Genomic DNA, 19398 nt, shown 5'->3' with positions numbered 1-19398 from the left:
CCTATCATAAGTAATATATGGCTACCTTAAAGCATGATTCTTGACTAAAACTGTCGAATTATTACGCAACCTGTTTATTCATATCAAGAAAGTATTTATTCCGTCATTCAAGTACTTTCGTAATCGTCGTAGGCTTTTTAAGGATTGTCCATCATATAAATAGCAAACATCGATCCTGATTATACTCATTCGTCTTTTCTGGCAAGGTGATATTGACTTTATCTTGTGTATTTCTTGGAATTATTTTTACCATTGTTTTTAGCCATTGCTATGATGTCTTCATTCAGTCTCAACCTTTCCTTGCTGTTCTGAAATTTATATCATGACATCCTGTTATTGTTGGAGACAGCCAAAGTCAATCAAACTTTCCCATATCATACTTGCGTTGTTTAAATCATCAAGAACAACATTCAATTGTTTTTTTTTCTTTTTCTAAATGTCAAACTACTATCGTACGTGCCATTCAATCTAAACACACAGTTTACTCAGAAAAATCGTTTTTTACTTTCTATGCCGCAAATCATTCTTCCCTTAAATAATGTAGTAAACTTGTCACACGTCTGGTCCTTCCTATAGTTAGATGCATCAAGTTTTTTTTCCAAAACGGGGTGCCAAGTCCATAGCTATCACCATAGTTTGTGCTGATAAAATCACTATAGACAACTCTCACATCGCGTAAGATCGGGTGACATTGCAATTGGATCTATGAGAAGAAAACCTGATTCAATTACATCCAAAAAGAAGCGTAATCAGTTAATTTGTGTAATTGCTAACATTTTAGTTATTACGTGAAATTTTTAAGTGCACCAGCATTAACCTTTAATTACTGAAATAAATACGCCATTTTACGCTCATTTACTGATTGAAAAAATCTTTTATTAATACGCCTGAAAAAAGAATAAACGCAATTCAAAATATGTCTATGTGTTAAGGAGCAATCACAGGAACCAAAATAACCAAAATAATACGTACATTGAAATAAAAGTAAATGAAGAACTCGGACTCCACTAAATATTGGGAGCATGGACCAGATATTTTAATGTTGGGAGACGTATTTCAACACATCTATAACTGCTCTTGTAGGCTTTGAATCCGATATACTTTGTCTAGTATAAAACCGCAATCTAGTTTTCACCAGATTAGACGTTAACAGAGAATGTGCACATTGTCTATATTTGATCGTAATATTGTATTATACACTACTGGTCCGCTTTTTTTACGTCACCAATGATAATTTCACAACGTTCCTTGACTCGGGATTACATTTTACTTTGAATGAACTGTGAGATTTCAATCTACTTGTCTGACAAACTTGATCGCCCGTTTGATTTTCTTTTCACTGTGATTAGTATGTCCGCTATTTTGCTTAAAATACTAAAATGGACAATAACCCTAAGGGCATGACAGAAGAGTCTGCTCAAGGCTACTCATCGGTCTTCACTGAACATAGAGAAAAAACCCTACACTACCGGACAAGCTGTAAAAACCGCAAAACCAACCTAATACAAAGGTAGTTACCCCTATACACTCTAGGAACATAAAAATAAACTGAAAGCGAAACCGAAACAATAACTACAGCGGCCAAAAATTCCTGACAGGGGCAAAGAACGGGGTTAAAGTACTTTGGCGGATTACAATTCTCCCCTTCTCAATCTGGCTAAAATAAATCACAATTTAATACACCTTAAAATCAGTTCAAAAAGGTCTGAGTTAAGAAAACCAAAACATTTTTTGTAATTCAAAACATTTTTGAAACGATCTATATGTCAAAAACTATCGCACTATTGATACGGACCAATGTCAGAACTAGTATGATTTAAAAGAGTTGTTTACCTTACCCTAGGTCTATCTCCGTAATGTGAATCACTGAAGTACATATGACACAGTTACATGGTACAGTCAGTTCTTTGTGTTCATTTTCATTATTTATATTTCATATTTCGTTTTAAAGTACACATAGCAAATGCTAATGCTTGAAAGATATAAAAGCAGAAATAAAACGCTTGCAATATGCAATCTTGCATCTGAGAAGTAGCCAGAACTTTTAAATTACGAAATGGGTGATACTTAATGGTGATGTATTGTTTAAATTCCTATCTCGTTTCCTTTACAAATAAACTTTGTCGTTCTACATCCATCATGCAAGGATGTACACCTATCTTGACTTGTGACATTTACCACATTGAAACTCGGATAAAAACAACAATCATACTTTACCTGATATATGGTTGAATTAAAATATCAACATGTTAATAAATAACACTAATTAGTACATCTATTCAGTACATTGTAAAATATGATAATGGTAAGAATTAATAAATAATTATCATAAACGAGGAAAGAAATGCAAGCATAAGCTTTTGTAATTTTATCAATAAGCGAAAAATAATAATGTCAATTTTAAAATTATTCATGTAAAAATTGCAATTTAAATTATTGAGAATGCATACTATTTAAATATATATATATATATTAGATAAAAATGTTATATACCTATAAAATGTATATCACTTAATTTGAAATCATATAAGTTGTAAAGGAAAAAAAAACGATTGTTCCAATTCAATGACCCAAATTTCTATTGTTAGATTGTACTTGTAAGTGTGCATTATATTTTTATTCGTTTTGAATGAAAATGTATTAGACCTTCTCCAACTATTTTTTTAATGTACAATACGTATATCTGCAATAGATTTTAGAAAGTTGTTAGTGTAAAATTGACGTTAGAAATATTACTTTATTTCAACACGTCATCTCTTACCACTTCTGGATGTTTTTTTTCAACTTTAAAATGGATTATTTTTTTGCATCTTACAAATAATTTTGTTACCTTGGGTCGTTTATCCTGGTTATATAGAAACAGGGGGTCCATACCATACATATCTTGGCACGTTATGTAAAAGCAATTATCAAAAATAATTTAGTGTTAATGTAATCTAATTCATCATTGATGTGATATATAAAACAACTTATATTGTTACATATTCAAACAGAATATACACCGCAGCTTATTATTTTTTGTTTGTATACAGATTTTCAGATTCTGTATTCTTGATAGCTATCACTTAATTGAAACAAATGAAAAAAAAGTAATGAACTATCAAAAAATGTCAACTGTAGTTTATCAACATGAAGATTGAAGTACGATAAATTGTGCTTGTATTTGAAATGTGTGCAGAATTTGTGTTCAGAACTTGTGATCACGCTTTATTCTTTAATTGGTAACTATAGGATTAGTTACACAACAATAAATCCTTTTGAAAATATTGAATATTTGAATTATGCGTCAAAAGTTTTTAAAACTACTAATTGTTAAACAAAATGTAATTTTACCTGCTTCTTGGATATTTGCAATATCACACCATAGACGATATGATATGAGCTAGTAACTGAAATAACCCCTTAAGATTTATTGTTGGCGTATTGTGTATAATTTTCTATTATATTTGATTGGTCGAAAGCGAAGTTGTGACGTTTTTACGCTGATTTCACAACATAATATGTAACGTCATAGATGGAAGATTGCTTTAAATTCCGCATAGACAGATGCCAAGTGTCAAACGGTCAAAATATTCCAAAGGAATCATAGAGAAAAGGGTTAAAGTTGAATATCGCAAATTCCAACATTATACATTTCAAAGGTGTAGGGGCATTATATGCTATGATTATGCCCCAAAAATATCAACTCCGTTGTTATAACTAACAAATCGTTCAAAACATAGTAAATATATAAATATGAGGAAAATAAATGTGTATGGCTGTAGTTGATTGCAATGACGTCTAAATGGTGCCGCAGTTATACGTTATTTCACATAAACTACGGAGAGTTGTAAATTTGTTGGTTTTGTTTTGTTTTTGATATATCTATACCCAGGAAATTATGTGCCCACTTTAGAAACAACTTTATATTTTTGAAAATTATAAAGTATGTTAAATGATATATATTCACTAAAGATGAAGTTTTTCCACGGATATGGACACAATATTTTCTTCGAAATGTAACTGGACAATGACTAAATAGGACAAAATGAACAGAATATCTGGATTTTAGGTGAACTTCAGGCTAGACACTTTTAAGACAAAAAAAAATAAAAAACAAAAAAAGCAAAAACAAAACAAAAACAAAAAAAAACGAAACAAATTTAGTAGTTTTTTTAGTTCTTGTTATCCTTTCAAGGGTATGTTGAAGATGTGTTCGTGTTTGTTCGTTTGCCAAATAATGATTTGATGTTATTTCATATGGCGTAAACTTAATTAACATTTTATGATAATACGTCACCTATATAGATGACTTATTATCGTTTAACAATCATAGTTTCGGGGATTCGATACATATCATCTACCTAAAAGTACTTGCGATAAAGGACACTAGACACTGTGAAGTCAGCCTCACATCTTGATCTACACTTAGAGACAGATGGTAAAAGAAAACTGACTAAACTATACGACAAACGAGATGAGTTTTCATTCTGTATTGTCAACTTTCCTTTCATCTGTGCAACATCCCTTCCTGACTTGCGTATGTAGTTCTTATATCACAACTTATAGGTTATGCCAGAAACTACACAGACTTTTTGTATCGCGAACTGCAGTAAGGCTTCTGGAACAGGGTTATATTACAAAACAAAAATATTGAAGTCATCACTTGAGGTATTTTATTGTTGTCCTGACGAACTCGTTGATCATTTCAGTGTATCTATCCTATCTACACCATGATTTGTTCAAATTGTCATAGTTTTCCTTTTCTTTCGTCTACCTCGGACATGACTTTCTATGAGCAACATTCTATGTTTTGAGTGGAGTACGAATTGCTTATTTACTTTCGTTACTTTTATGCTTTATTTTGGTTATTTTATGTTCTTTGTTGTATATGTCTCTTTTTCCTTGTCCCAGGATTACAATCGTTTGATTTCAGCTCGCATCTTGGTTCCCTTAAATTACTCTTATTTTTTATTAATATTGATAAAAATTCAACTCAGGACACAGACTCAACTTAACGTGTATCGTATATTTTTATAAGAGAAATTCTATTCTGGTTTTTCAAAATTAGTTTTGTTGTCGTTTCTCCCTTCAAATCCAGCCACTGATAGTACGTTCAATTCACAATTAACACTTTAAAAATTTAATGATAAATTTATAGTTGTATTTTAGACCCCTTCTCCTTTCAATTACACTTGGGAAAATTGAACATTTACCATTATTAATATACTGGACTGGATGGAGTGATAGACTTTATTTAGCAATTCTTTGCTGATTTATGCTATTGAAAATATCTCTCATTCATATTACAGTAATATCTGTCAAGTGGCTTTTCAAGGGAGAGAACAATCATCTCACATGGCGCGTGTGGTTTCCATGTACAGATTGTATTTACATAGAATGCACATGATTATTTTATTCGTGGCTTTTAAGACAGTCAATTTCTGTATAGATGATGCCGCTAACAAAAGGCTGGCTGTACCTTTAAAAGATGAATATTGAATGCAAATGATGCAGTGCAAAATCAATCGATTATAATTAGGTTCTTGTCGTTCTCGTGTACGACCATTTATTAAATGAATTTTAATGTAATGTTACTGACTATGAAAGAAATATTTCTTTCATACATATTATATAATGACTTTATTATATATAGAAATGTTGTTTACGTCAAACAATAACAACTTCAAAGGTCAATGTATTAGTACTTAACTATGACTTGTGTAAAAGTTAGGCAAAACATGATTGAACAGATTTTCGAAGAAAACATTGCGAAAATATATTGCTAAAATTCACATTGGAATGAGTTAAATGTAAAACAGAATGCAAGTCGTAAAATACATACTAGCAAATTTGAATTGATTTACTGGTACGCTATAATAGGTATTCGGGAATATAAATCAATTTGCAGTGCTATTTAATATTTCTATATTAAACATTTTTATTGTTGGTTTTCTTCTTTATTTTAATCAAATAAAATATAATTACGAATTCTTTCAATTAGTGACATTCTTAATTCAAACCCTCAGTTCTCATTCCACATCTATCCCCCCCTAAGAAAAAAAAAACATACGGTATACAACATTTGACCGTAACTAATACAATATATCAGAGTGCTGTGAAACTGCTCAGAAGGGAATAGGCAATCCTTGCTGAAAACTGATTTATTCAACGGGTCATAGTTTTCCTTTCCTCGTTCGTCTACCCCAGACTTTTTATGAGCAACTCGGCGGGTGTTTCTAGATGTAATTTATGTAATCTAAGCAGAGGACGCTTACCTTACCGGTGCACCTGGTCTATGCTCCCAGTTTTTAGTGGAGTCCGAGTTGCTCATTTACTTTTGTTACTTTGTATGTATGATTTTAGTTACTTTATGTTCTTTGTTGTGTATGTTTTCCATGTCTGGTCTTTGTCCCTGGATTATATTCTTTTGATTACCGCTATAACATTGGTTCCCTTGATTACTCTTTGCTGAAAGTATTTGCTAATACAAGTTAAGAATATTGTATTTTGATTACGTTCGTATCTTTACAAATGGATATGCTGAATATATGTTTGTTGTCACCAAATAACGATTTGATCTTATTTTAACTGGCATAAACTTAATTAAACGTTTCATTTCATTAGTATTTATAAATAAAAACTTAACTCGCGTCATATACACAACTTAATGCGTTACTTTCAAAAGAAAAAAAAATGAATTTCAAAATAGGTTTATTTTCCGCTTCTTCTTTCTTTCTTCTATCCTAGTTAACCGAAAGGTGATCTTGATTTTCAATCATTCCGTTTAAAAAGTTAACACACGTACAGCCAAGCTCAATATTTTTTCCTGATCGACACTGCCTGATATTTAAATGTATAAGTTCACCAACAAAATGGTATGAAATGATTAACCTTACATACAAAGACTTTAAACAATGAATAAATTATTAATTTTTGTATAATCATCCGCTGTTACGACTGACGTGACAGTTATACATAATTTTCGACATATGAAACGGTTTTATTGGGCTATGTGTCTTAGTTTACACAGACATTAGTGCCTTGAAATTGTTTTGACGAAAAGTGATGGAGCAAAAATTGTTTTTAATTGGTGTTGTTCTAATGTGCAGTCTTTTATCAGGTAAGTAAATTAAAAAAAAAACTTTCACCTAATTTTGTACACCTAAAGGTATGCACTTGGCTATTTTGTCAAGACAAAATGGATCAACCTAAAATATTTTAGACGCATAATTTGATATTTCTGATAAAAAATCGATTTAAACTCTTGCCTTTTATTCATTCAATAAAGTCGACACACGTATATTTTTAAAAACATAGGATTAAACTTCAAACTTACATTTTTTTTCGATTTTTGAATTATTATAATTTAAGTGGGGACAATAACATTTTTATATGAAATTTTATAAAATCGCTGATTCATAGATAATTTGTTCATAGTACCTTCAAGGAGTAAACAATGGGGTATGGAACAATAAGTGGTGTGGCATTACATGTTCTTTTATAAAGCAAGTGACAAGGGAAATCTATCATCAAAATAAATTAGTAACATATGGTCAATAGAAATAATATTTAAATGTAAATAATTGTGGTCAATAAAATTTAATTATACAATGAATTTGACACATACAGTAAGCATTCCTTACATATGAGGCAATATTGAATTTGGATGGGAAAATAGGAATGGGGTATGGGAAATTGGACATTGAAGCATGTGTAATTGGGCAAAAGGGAATGAGGAAGGTAGGAATTAAGACCAACATAAGTTATGATAGAAACAGGATACACACACATTATTGTAGTGAGAAAACACAGATAGACGTCAATTGTAAGAGATTAAATGAATGGGCTATGTTAGAATTACACACTAAGAGAACACGTTACGTAAAAAGACGTTCATAAACACATTTAAAAAAACAAGCACTTTACACAAAATTATTAGTTGCTGTTTAATGACTAATGTACACGATTCCAATCGATACTTACTCTCCCCAGAAACACCATGCACGTAAAGATAAACAGCATATAACACGAGTGTTTAAATTATTATCGCTTTTAAAGATATAAAATGCATAAGAATGGGGAAAAACATCTAAACAATTGAAATCATCTGTCGATCAAACAATTAAAGATTATTTCATCAATGCTTGTTTCAGTGAACTCATTTGTAGTTTAAGCCTTTCATAAAAGAATGCAATATCAAGTAAACACTTGCTATCTCTATCTACATTTAATCTTATCTTAGAAACCATCTAGCTTTATTTAGCAATAACCTTACTTAAAAGGCTAGGATTAAAATGCCTATATTGTATACTTTCCATGTAAAATTAAACTGCATACATGTATGAAGGCCATTTGTCTTATCTGACTTGGCTTTGACTCTCATGCAATATGAATATAGAAATAGGTGATGAAGTATGATTGCCTATGAGATAGTTATCCACCGAATTCCAAGCAACGAATTTTTACAGGACATCACAAAGATTCCAATGATGGGCAAAACTCATACCATAAAGCAAGTTGTAAAATGCCCCATAATGAATGATGTTATATTAAACTATTTATAAAATGCAAAGATCGACCTTATTTATGGACAAACGCAAAACGAATAACAATTAACAAGAATCAACACGCGTTTGACTGCAGATAAAGGTATGTCATGAATTTTCTTTTCAGTGAACTCGTTATGTAATTTCCCGTGTTCAGTGCAGACTGGTGGAGATTATGATGGTGAGTTGGGTTCGTTCAGGTGGTCCTGTGATAATTCGTCTAGGTTAATCAGAACTCAGGGTAGCTACACGGAGATACAGGAATGTTTCGCTAGGAATGGACCGTTTACTGTTTTAAGGTATGAACGCAATATTTATTGTATCGCTATGAAATTTGTATTGAAAAGCTCCACCATATTTTGAATAAATAAACACAAAACAATTACCCGTTTTGCAATTAACTCAAATATGACAATACAAAATTAATTCATTTTATGACATCGTCGATTGCAAAGATATAGTCTACTCAATCCAGCAAATTTTTCCCTTAAATCTAAACAAATATCAGCGAAAGATATTCAATTTCTAAGCTATAGCATTATGATCAAAATGAGCACAGAAAAAAAAAGTCTAAATCTAACGAACGGAAACCTGAACAATAAGCATCTCAAATTTTCGATGAAAACTTCCATCGTTTCTCTGTCAAAATGGCAGAAATGGTAAAAAATTGATAGAAAATCATAACTATGTTTTATCGGATTAATAAAATATGACAAGACTAGAAATTTTAGAATTGATTAGAGGATCATCAACAATTTAAAAAGCGTGTATATATATATATATTTTATTGAACAACAATTCATATCCAAAAAATAAATAAATTAATTAATTAATAAATAAATAGTGAACTATGTCTCCATATTTAATGAAACTGATGATTCGTAGTAAATATTCTACTTCTTGTGGTTAAAAGATTATTTTACCTATTTTACGTAAAGCAAAACTGTTCATAAATAGCTTGCAAACATAAACAATACAATTGATGGAAGTGCCTGTAAGTCAAAAATATCAAAAAATTCTGAACATACCCATCGTAATTCAAAATGATGCATATCTTATGTCGCATTTTATGGGATAGAGTAAATAAAAAAAAAACACTTTCATCATCTAAGTATCATATTTTATATGAAAACGACAAAAAGAAACGAAAATATTGACACAATCATCATTTTGACGAAGGTATCTCCCCTTTTCAATGTTAATTTCATTGGGAAATTTGAAATGCAAAATTTGAAGTTTATCCAAATTTTGATAGACTTTTTTCTGTGTGAATTAGGATCATAATGCTACATATTTTAATTAAAAGACGTATTGGTACAATTCGTGTAAGTTTGAAATGTAATTTGACTGGACTAAAAAATTTTTAGCAAAGTGTTGAGACATTTTCCATAATGAATAGAAATAATAATCTATGTTGCTGAAATTAAACGTCAATAAGAATAAAGAATTTTTGAACGATAGCCACGTTTAACAGCTAAAACGGGAGCTAAATACAAATAAAATATGAATAAAACGATAAGACAAATGGATAAATGTGTATCAAATTGTTTTCACGTTTTAGTCATTATTATATGTTTTTAGTTCCCTTTGTCACAAATTCATTATTCTAATTATAAAAAGAGTTGTTGTATACGTATTTACAAAAAAAAAGTTTAAAAAATACATCTCACAGCGACAGCCAGTAGTTTAATAAATTACTAGTAGACCAAAGGTCGCAGTCTCTGCGAAAACAAATAGATCTAATTATAAATATAAACAAAAACAAGTGAGCTTCTGTGAATATCAGAGTTTAATGACTTCTGTTTATTCTTGTTTTACTGCTCATTACAATAAAATGCACGACTCCTGCACTATACTTATTGTGGCGGTGTTTCTGTTACAAAATCAAATAACAAAGTATCAAAAAGGGGAATGTAATGGGCATTATACACTTCAAAATGTAGTTAAAGATTATACTAGTATCCGGGGAAAGCTCTTAAAATAGTAATCAAGGGAACCAAGGCTATAGCGGTTATCAAAAGAATGTAATCCAGGGACAAAGACCAGACATGGAAAACCGACATACACAACAAAGAACATAAAGTAACTAAAATCATACATACAAAGTAACAAAAGCAAATGAGCAACTCAGACTCCGCTAAAAACTGGGAGCATGAACCAGGTGCACCCGTAGGGTAAGTGTCCTCTGCTTTTCTAGAAACACCCGCCGAGTTGCTCATAAAAAGTCATGTCCGGAGTAGACAAACGAGGAAAGGAAAACTATGACCCTTTGAATACATCAGTTTTCATGGTGCTGATGGATACACCATAACGATCCACAAGTTCATGATGACGACCATAAAACTTCTGTAGTGATGACTTCCATCTTGTAGCAACATAACCCTGTTCTAGAAGCCTATTTGTTAGAGATCTAGCGCGATACAAAAAGTTTGACTGTAAATTAACTCGAAATCAACACCTCTAAGCTTGAAAATAATGTTTGGATTTTATTTTCTATTTATTTTGTTTTTCTTCCAATTAAAACGAAAAGAAATGATTTAACTGGACGACTTTTTGTAACTAAAATCTTTATATCTATAAAACGTTTTCAAAATATCCGTAAGTAAATTACACAAATTCCATATATAATTTGTAGGCTATTTTATTTTTTATTTTTAGAAGGAAACTAGGTACGTCCTGTTTTACAGAGTTGATCATTTTACATCCATTCGTAAAATGAAAATAATGAAAGATACGGTTTTGGAACATGACAAAATTCGGCTTTTAAGAAAGCCCAAAACGAAATTATAATTTTTTTCATTACAAATGTAAGAAGTTAAAGGAAAATATGCTTCGAGATTAAGAGCTAATTTTCCGAGTTAAAGTACAATCTGGGAAATTTTCACTTAAACGCAGTATTTTATCTTTCCTCATTTTATTTACCTTAAAAAACATTTTAAAAATGTACTATCATCAAATTCTTGCCAAGAGCAACAAGACAATTAAACCTGACGTTTTTTTAGTCATAAAGATAGTCATGTTATTATGAGGAATTTTATGCTATTATTAATACTTATTTAATGTGACCAATTCCATTTAACTACATTTTATGCATAGTGTCAATATCATTAACATTAAAATGCAAAATATTGCTTTAGGGAAGGTGTGTTATGCTTGAATGACATACTTAACACTTGCTGACAAGTCATTAATTAAGGGTTACGCCTAATAAAGTGCAAAACAGATTATAAGTTAGCATGAGTTGTCCCAAAGTTGGTTATGCAATTACAACGCACTTAACCATAAACACAGTTCCTGAACTTTAACTTTCAATCGATTCTTGTCATAATAAAAATGATATCCTTAATTACAATGTTATTAAGTATGGGATTTTTTGAATGGCGTTCTGCGGACCAATCAAAATTGTTCAAGCCACATTAGTAAAGTCAAAATTAAAATTTGCCCCTTCATCAAAGCCTTCTTTAGTCTGGAAATAAACAAGCAAATTTAATCATTTAGAAATTTATCAGTTGGATCTACTGAATTTTTTCTGAAAATGTTTTACCCTATCAACTCCCGTCTTGTTTCATTATCCATAATATTACTTTTCCTTGTGAACCTCTGCGAAAACAAAAAAAATCAATACTTTACCACACAACTGGAGGTCGAAGCTGTGATTACTATCAATCTTTCAGGCGAAATGGTAACCAGTATCAGTGTGTAAAGGAAGCTGCAGTAACAGGGAAAGTAACATGGGTCTATGAAACTGAATTTTGTGAGTAAAAAAAAAAACGTATCGTTGTCGATGATTATTTTAATAGGTGTACGATGTATTTTATTGTTAAAAGAGACAATATGTAGGCTCCTATTTTACCTGAGAGCAACCCATATTGAATATATGAAATTGACCTAAAACATATATTGAACCTGAATATCTATATCATTCCAGTTCTATAACAAATACTGTATGTTCAAAGTTGTTCTAACGAACCTATGCATTGGACACTTAGCACTTCATTCGTGTGTGTCGTATATGGCGGTAGCCAGTTTTCATCCTGTAATTTTTTTTCCAGTAACTATGTGGAATCCACCGACCGTTTGCTCTATCTGTACACCCGTGTTAATGAGACCAATGATGTATGTAGGTAAGTGTTCGCTATTTTCAATTTGCAATTACAAATATTATCGCGTATTAACTTAGTCATATTCACCCGTTTTAGCAACTTACTTGAACTAGAAATACAAGGTATGTACAACTAAAACGTTCTCAAACGTCAATTGAGTTGTTTTATGTCTATTGAAAGGCACCCCCTTTAATCAATTAAAACGATGAAGTTACAACAACACCTACTTATAATCCCAACTATTTGTAATTTGATGTCGTATTGGCATGTACAAGCTAATTTTTGGTCGAATTTGTTCAATTCTCAATTTAAAGCTCTGCTGCTTTTTAGGTTGCACACTATGTTGAGTGTTATATAGTGTAATGATGTTGGGTTTAATATTTTTTCTATATTTGTTTTTGTGGTCGACTAATTGACATCAAAGCTATTTTTTTTTAAAACTGATTCATTTAGGTTTACCTGCTTCTGTGGAACTCAACGCATTATTCGGATAAATCTCCCGATTTGTACTCAAGTGGTTACCCATAAATAGCTTATGAAGGAAAGTGCACCAAATCTGATGCTAACGATAATTTATTTTTTTCACATTGTTGATTAAAAAATATATATTGAATGATTCCTTTTATTATTGCAGACCCCAGCGTTATTTGTATACCTGGCACAAAAAAGAAGGGGCAATACACCTGTAAGTCAGATTCTGTATTTTTGTCCTTTGAAAATGTCATTGCATTTATCTTATTGAGTAGAGTAGAATACACAAATACCACATAAATTTAGTTTAGTTTAAAACCGTTTTTCCGACAACTTAGTAGCCCTCATTTACTTGCTGAATGTTAATACGAGTATATCTAAAAAAAACTTTTTAATGCACCACGGAATTCTATAACGTTCTGTAGACATATAGGTCGTTCTTCGAAAATAAACTAAATCATAAATCTTTGGGCCTTAATTAGAAAACGAGTACTTGATTTTTCTTAAGCATGATTTAACACGCACTACTATGACGTCATAACAAACGACTAATTTTACACTTTCGACTTTTTTAAAAGGACTGTTTTACCTGTATCTAAAATTAGTCTTACATCAACAAACAGTGTTTCTATCGGTTAAATTTATCAATGTTTCGTCATTGTATAGACCCTTTCTCAATTTATTCATGATTATACACTTATGTTAAATTTCTGCCAACGCAATTATTTGTTAACCCAGCCATACAGAACATGAACATATTAGCACTAAAATTTCAATTCATCATCATTAATTTGAATTGTAGTTATTTTTAATTAAACGTAAAAAAACTACGATGCATCAAACTGAAATCAAGAATCATCATGTTATAAAAATCAGCGACAGAAAGCTGACATAAATTAGTTGTTTATAGCCGTAAATACATCATATACTTTGTACGTGTAGAGACCATGCTACCTAGTACAGGTAAACCTTAAAGATTCGTTTACATTGTTGAAACTCATGAATCTGTAGAAATAACTATAATGTTTAGAGAAAGAGCATGGACAATATCCGTTGTTAATTTTTTTTTTAAAAACACACAGCCTTACATTTGCATAGTTATCATGTTTTTAAAATGAACAAAAATGAAAACAAAACAAAACAAAACCTCTAGGTTGAATTGCATTTTTCCCATTTGTGTATGACTCATTCTGTATGTAGCTGGCAGAAAGTGGTGATCTAAAACGATGACTAATTTATGCCTTTTTATTTCAGTGAAAAGCCTTAAAAAGAGTAAGTGCTTAGTTTTTATTGACAACTTCATGTATGATAATGTATTGAGTTTTTTTTTCCCAAGATGCTTGTCAAATGTGCAAAGAACTCAATTTCCCGTTTTCGCTAAGATTAAAATGACGTAGAGAACGAAATGTATTCAGTTTTTACTACGACAAATGAATCCAAATTCCATATTCTCACGTTATATCATACTCTCAAATACTGCACTGTATATCATATACTTGAACAGCATAACTTGAGATAAAGAATACTACAGACACTGTGAAGTCAGTCTCATATCTTCACCTACAATTAGAAATCGACGGTAAAGGAAAGCTATTGACCAAACTTTACGACAGACGTGATGACTTCTCATTCAGAATTTTCAACTTTCCTTTCATCTGTAGCAATACCGCTTCAGCACCTGCGTATGGAGTGTTCATATCACAACTCATACGTTATACCAGAGCTTGCTGAAACTACGCAGACTTTTTTTTTCGCGCTAGAACTCTAACAAATAGGCTTCTAGAACAGGGTTATGCTGCTACAAGATAGAAATCGTCACTATAGAAGTTTTATGGTCGTCATCATGAACTCGTGGATCGTTAAGGTGTATCCGTCTGCACCATGAAAACTGATTTATTCAAAGGGTCATAGTTTTCCTTTCTTCGTTTGTCTACATCGCACTTAACTTTTTATGAATAAGTCGGCGGGTGTTTCTATGAAAGCAGAGAACGCTTACCCTACCGGTGCATCTGGTCAATGCTCCCAGTTTTTAGGGGATTCTGAGTTGCTCATTTGCTTTTGTTACTTTGTATGTATAATTTTAATTATTTTATGTTCTTTGTTGTATATGTCTGTTTTCCATGCCTGATCTTTATTCCTGGATTACATTCTTTTGATTACCGCTATAACCTAGATTCCCTTGATTACTCTTAGAAGAATTATCACATTAATCATGCCTGTTTGCTGAATGTACTTGTGCTGAGTAGTATTAACCTTTAAATATACGCACTGAACGAAAAGTCGATAGTGATGAAACAATAGACATGTATGATATAAAATTATCAGCACAATATGAACGTAGTATTAACAAAACGTCTATTCTTGGTACCACTTGTTTTCATTGACTTAAATACCCAAGATGTGTTGAATTCTAATATGAAGATATAATTAAAAACCATATGATTTGCCTCTAAAGGACTTGAGCAATCACATTTTCTCTTCACTGGTCTGTTACACGGAATATGGTAATTGTATTCAACAGTCAATTGACAATATTCATATTTCCATTCTCCTCTTGAAGTCAGTATCATTAATTAAAAAGTATAAAATAAATGTACTTTGTGTACCCGGTGAGTTATCTGTTGATATTCTATTGGAGTGAAACATGCATGCTATTCCTGCAGTTTGTTTGGTCAACATTAGGCTCATGGAATATAAATCAAGCAAGGGGTGAAGCTTTTATCCCCTCTGACAATCAATATTATCATATTACCAATTTATGTCTAATCATACTACGATGAGTATGTAATGTCATTTTTGTCTGATATGGCGTATCGGTATAGCTTATTGCATATATGTTAAAACAAAGTTACTTTTTAATTCATGTATCTGTGTTCAATGCTGACTGTCATTCAAATTTATTCGCTTGATTATAAGAATTTTCTGTAAAATGCAAGTGTTCAATTTGCTATGCATAAATCCAAAACTTCTATGCATTTATTTATATATTTCATGCAAATATTTTACGCTTATATATATGCATATTATATGCAAAGATTTTACGCTTAAATATGCATATTTTATGCGATTGTTTCAATGTGTATGTCCTACCCCAGTAAATGTATAAAGTAAGCGTACAGGGTCATTGTTATTATATTGGTGATTGTGGTCATAAGCAGGACTAGATTGCTTATAACATATTTCCGACGTTAACATATTTCGGTTTTGCTAAAATTGTAATAAATACAAGTGGTGACAAATATCGAGAAAGTTTTTTTTTTCAAAACTAATTCGTAGAAAGGGATGAGGTGCACTGTCTGCACTGCAGTTGTAAAAGTGGAAGGGCCGAATCGATCCTTTTATATGAAGAATATTACAATGATTACCTTACAACAAGAGACTCTCATATGCTACTAATCCTACTATGACGACTGACACAATTTTAATTAGCTGTAAAGGTGTATAGTGCTAGAAAGAAATAAATCCGTCCAATTGCCTCTTAACAGTGTGCGTAACATCCATGCAAAATAATTTTTTCCTTGTCCATTACAGCCTAAACATTGTTGGATTCCTTTACAAAGTGTGCGTAACAAACAGTCAATACACCTTGTGCTTAAATATCTTTGCATTGAAAATGTCCACATGTTGATATGTATGAAAAGATATGGTTATGAAAAATACTTGTCCAAAATCAATAATTTCTGTCACCTACATATACAATTTTTACTTCTAAAATATTTATCATATCGGAATGTTAGTTGTTTTCATTTATTACGAGTTAATTATTTAACACAATGATAGTTTACAAATAATTAGGTCAAGCACATGTTATGTCCGTAATTGCCAAATGTCTTTTAATAAATTATAAAATCGAACAACTTCCAACGCATTTAGATCAATCAGATCAATTAATAAAATTCAGTAGTCTATGTCATGATAGGTACAAAAGCTACAAAAACTATGTAAATAAAAATGGTCATTAATAATCCCAATAAGTCATGCGCATAATCATTTTAATACCACAAAAAATATTTCTATTATAAGCTATTAGCTATACGGTTTACTGCCACTACAATACATGACTTTTTTAGTTTTCGAATTAATAAGGTTGTATACCGTTTATCAACACACTGTTATATAAAAACCATTAAATGCCAAAGGTGTGCAATGGGACTTTGATAAGAAGTTTCATTGTACCATTTGATTATACAAAATACATAACCGAGAAAAGCATAGAAAATGTATCATCCAATGTCCGAGATAGTTAACGTAAAGATTGTTCCGTTGCAACTTCAAAACGATCTCAAGCTTTACGAGATTACACAAGAAAAGAAGCTTGTTTACTTATGATGTAATGATCGTCCCAACACAAAAACAACCGAATAATATACCTGTGGAAAAAAACTCTGTAAACGGACAGAACATTCCATAAACGAATTCAAAATATTTTGATACCAAACTAAGCGTATCTTAAAAGTTATCATTACGTTCTTGCCTATATTGAATTCATGTAAATTCGGAGAATTGCAACATACTTTCTCTGACGAATACCAAAAAAAAAAATAAAAAACATAGTCACAGTACACTATTTATATTTTTAAACAAATTTTACATTAAAACAACTAATAAAACTTTTAAACTTACTTCCAGGATTATTGTATTTAAGCCCGACGTTCGAAATATCTGACCAACCAATGCAATCACAATGTCCTACTAGCGGCTGGGCTGCTGTGTTGGCGCTCTAGTCTTCTCCTAGATCCCGCGTGATTCGCAGAGCTTTTCCCCTCTCCAAAAAGCCAAAGTATTACTGTTTTTTTTAATTGGTTTGTTCCTATGGTACATGCACAAATTTCTTGTACCAATTATTTACGATAAATATGATACTATTCTGACATATACTTAATAACTTTACTGATCTTATTGAATATAAATTAAAATATTAAAACATACTAAGTCATTATGTTACCATATATGTAATATTTGTTTCTTTCTTTTTTAACAGTGAAACCACCCCGTAAGTGTTTTCATTATAGTGGAATTGCTCTCTTTTTTTTTGGAAAAATAATAATGACATTTCTTATTTATTAACATAATCTCTAAATCCGTATTTTTATTCTTCTCGATTATTTTTACGGATTTATATTTTGTTCCTTATATAAATCATATCTCTTTCAGAAATTTGTTTTTCTATAAATAGTTTAATTTTTGAACAATAAATTGTCGATGTTTCGGTATTTTGATTTTTTTTTAATTATGTTAAGAAAATATGTTACCACGATAATCTATAGGTTTCATATCTTCACTTTAATTTTGCAATGATAAATGATATTAACACTTATAACAATTTTGATGTATATATTTCAATTTTCTCTACAATCTTGTCTGTGTGATTTGCTATAAACAGTATTTGATTTGTTTTACTGTTAATGCAGCTATTGGATGTAACAGACCAAAGAACTGCCCACTAAGCAGTACACTTGACGTTCCCTGCACAGGATGTGAACCCTTTGACGATGGATCGTGCTGTCCTGGATGTAAAAGAAAACTACAACAGTCATATGCTTATGCGTATGCATACGCTGACAGTATGTTTGGACCACAATTTATGAGTCATTACAATACAATGCTGTAGCTTTAAATGTGTGGTTTTAAAATAAAATGTAGCAAGTGTCTAGTTACTCTTTCCCTTACAAGTGCATACAATTAGATAAAAGTATGAGAATGTAAAACAACTGACTCAAAGAGAAATGGAAGAATTCATCTCTCTGCTATGACATGAGAGATTGTAAAGTTTTGAATTAATTTATATCAGACGCAGATTCAAATACGAAACCAACGGATGTCTCTGTATTCGGGTTGACATGTAAAGATAATTTTGACAGTACCCTCCCACCAAGGAAAAAAAACAAAAAAACAAACAAAGAAAAAAGACACAGCTTATCAAAACTGAAATAAAAACAGCAAAAGAAAAACATAAAAACACAACATCAATAAAAAACGATGATGTATTTGTGACACTGGTTCATTTTTTGACATGGGATTATGTGATACCTACCAAATCCTTTGCATGTATGTCTGTCCTTTCAGATGATTACTATAGAATTAATATGGAAGGGGTCTAATTTAAAGTTCCCTTTCTTATTATGTGTTTGGTTTCTTTATGAATCTTGTTAACTTGCATAATTCTTGAAATACTTTCAGTTCGATGCAATAATATTCTCATTTAATTGGCAAGTTAAGGAACAAGATTTCTTTCTTTTGACATAAAGTGATTTTTTTTAATAAAGAAAGGGAAACAGCCTATAGAAGCGGTCATT

The 19398-nt window shown here is 31.1% G+C and overlaps 1 protein-coding gene across 1 annotated transcript; it reads left to right on the top strand.

Moving 5' to 3' along the window:
• The first annotated feature begins 6938 nt into the window (after positions 1 to 6938).
• On the top strand, positions 6939 to 18755 carry LOC148598404 (uncharacterized). Its single transcript, XM_088562177.1, has 8 exons — positions 6939 to 7102; positions 8656 to 8827; positions 12203 to 12282; positions 12581 to 12652; positions 13266 to 13316; positions 14357 to 14497; positions 18084 to 18095; positions 18514 to 18755. The coding sequence occupies exons 1-8, from the start codon at positions 7048 to 7050 to the stop codon at positions 18711 to 18713; spliced, it is 783 nt and encodes a 260-aa protein (XP_088418303.1). The 5' UTR covers positions 6939 to 7047; the 3' UTR covers positions 18714 to 18755.
• Positions 18756 to 19398: the final 643 nt, after the last annotated feature.

The sequence above is a fragment of the Perna viridis genome, chromosome 14 (assembly GCF_037379345.1).
Source record: "Perna viridis isolate PV_CMFRI_1.1 ecotype Kerala chromosome 14, ASM3737934v1, whole genome shotgun sequence".
Lineage (NCBI taxonomy): Eukaryota > Metazoa > Mollusca > Bivalvia > Mytilida > Mytilidae > Perna > Perna viridis.
Note: the sequence above shows the minus strand (reverse complement) of the source record. Positions and strands in the feature narration are given on the sequence as shown.

Bases quoted from the DNA above. Each gene is read 5' to 3' on its own strand.
- LOC148598404 (XM_088562177.1), top strand. From the start codon at position 7,048: ATGGAGCAAAAATTGTTTTTAATTGGTGTTGTTCTAATGTGCAGTCTT. The intron at 12,653-13,265 runs GTAAGTGTTCGC...TTATTATTGCAG, and splicing joins GAGACCAATGATGTATGTAG to ACCCCAGCGTTATTTGTATA. The intron at 13,317-14,356 runs GTAAGTCAGATT...TTTTTATTTCAG, and splicing joins AAAGAAGGGGCAATACACCT to TGAAAAGCCTTAAAAAGAGT.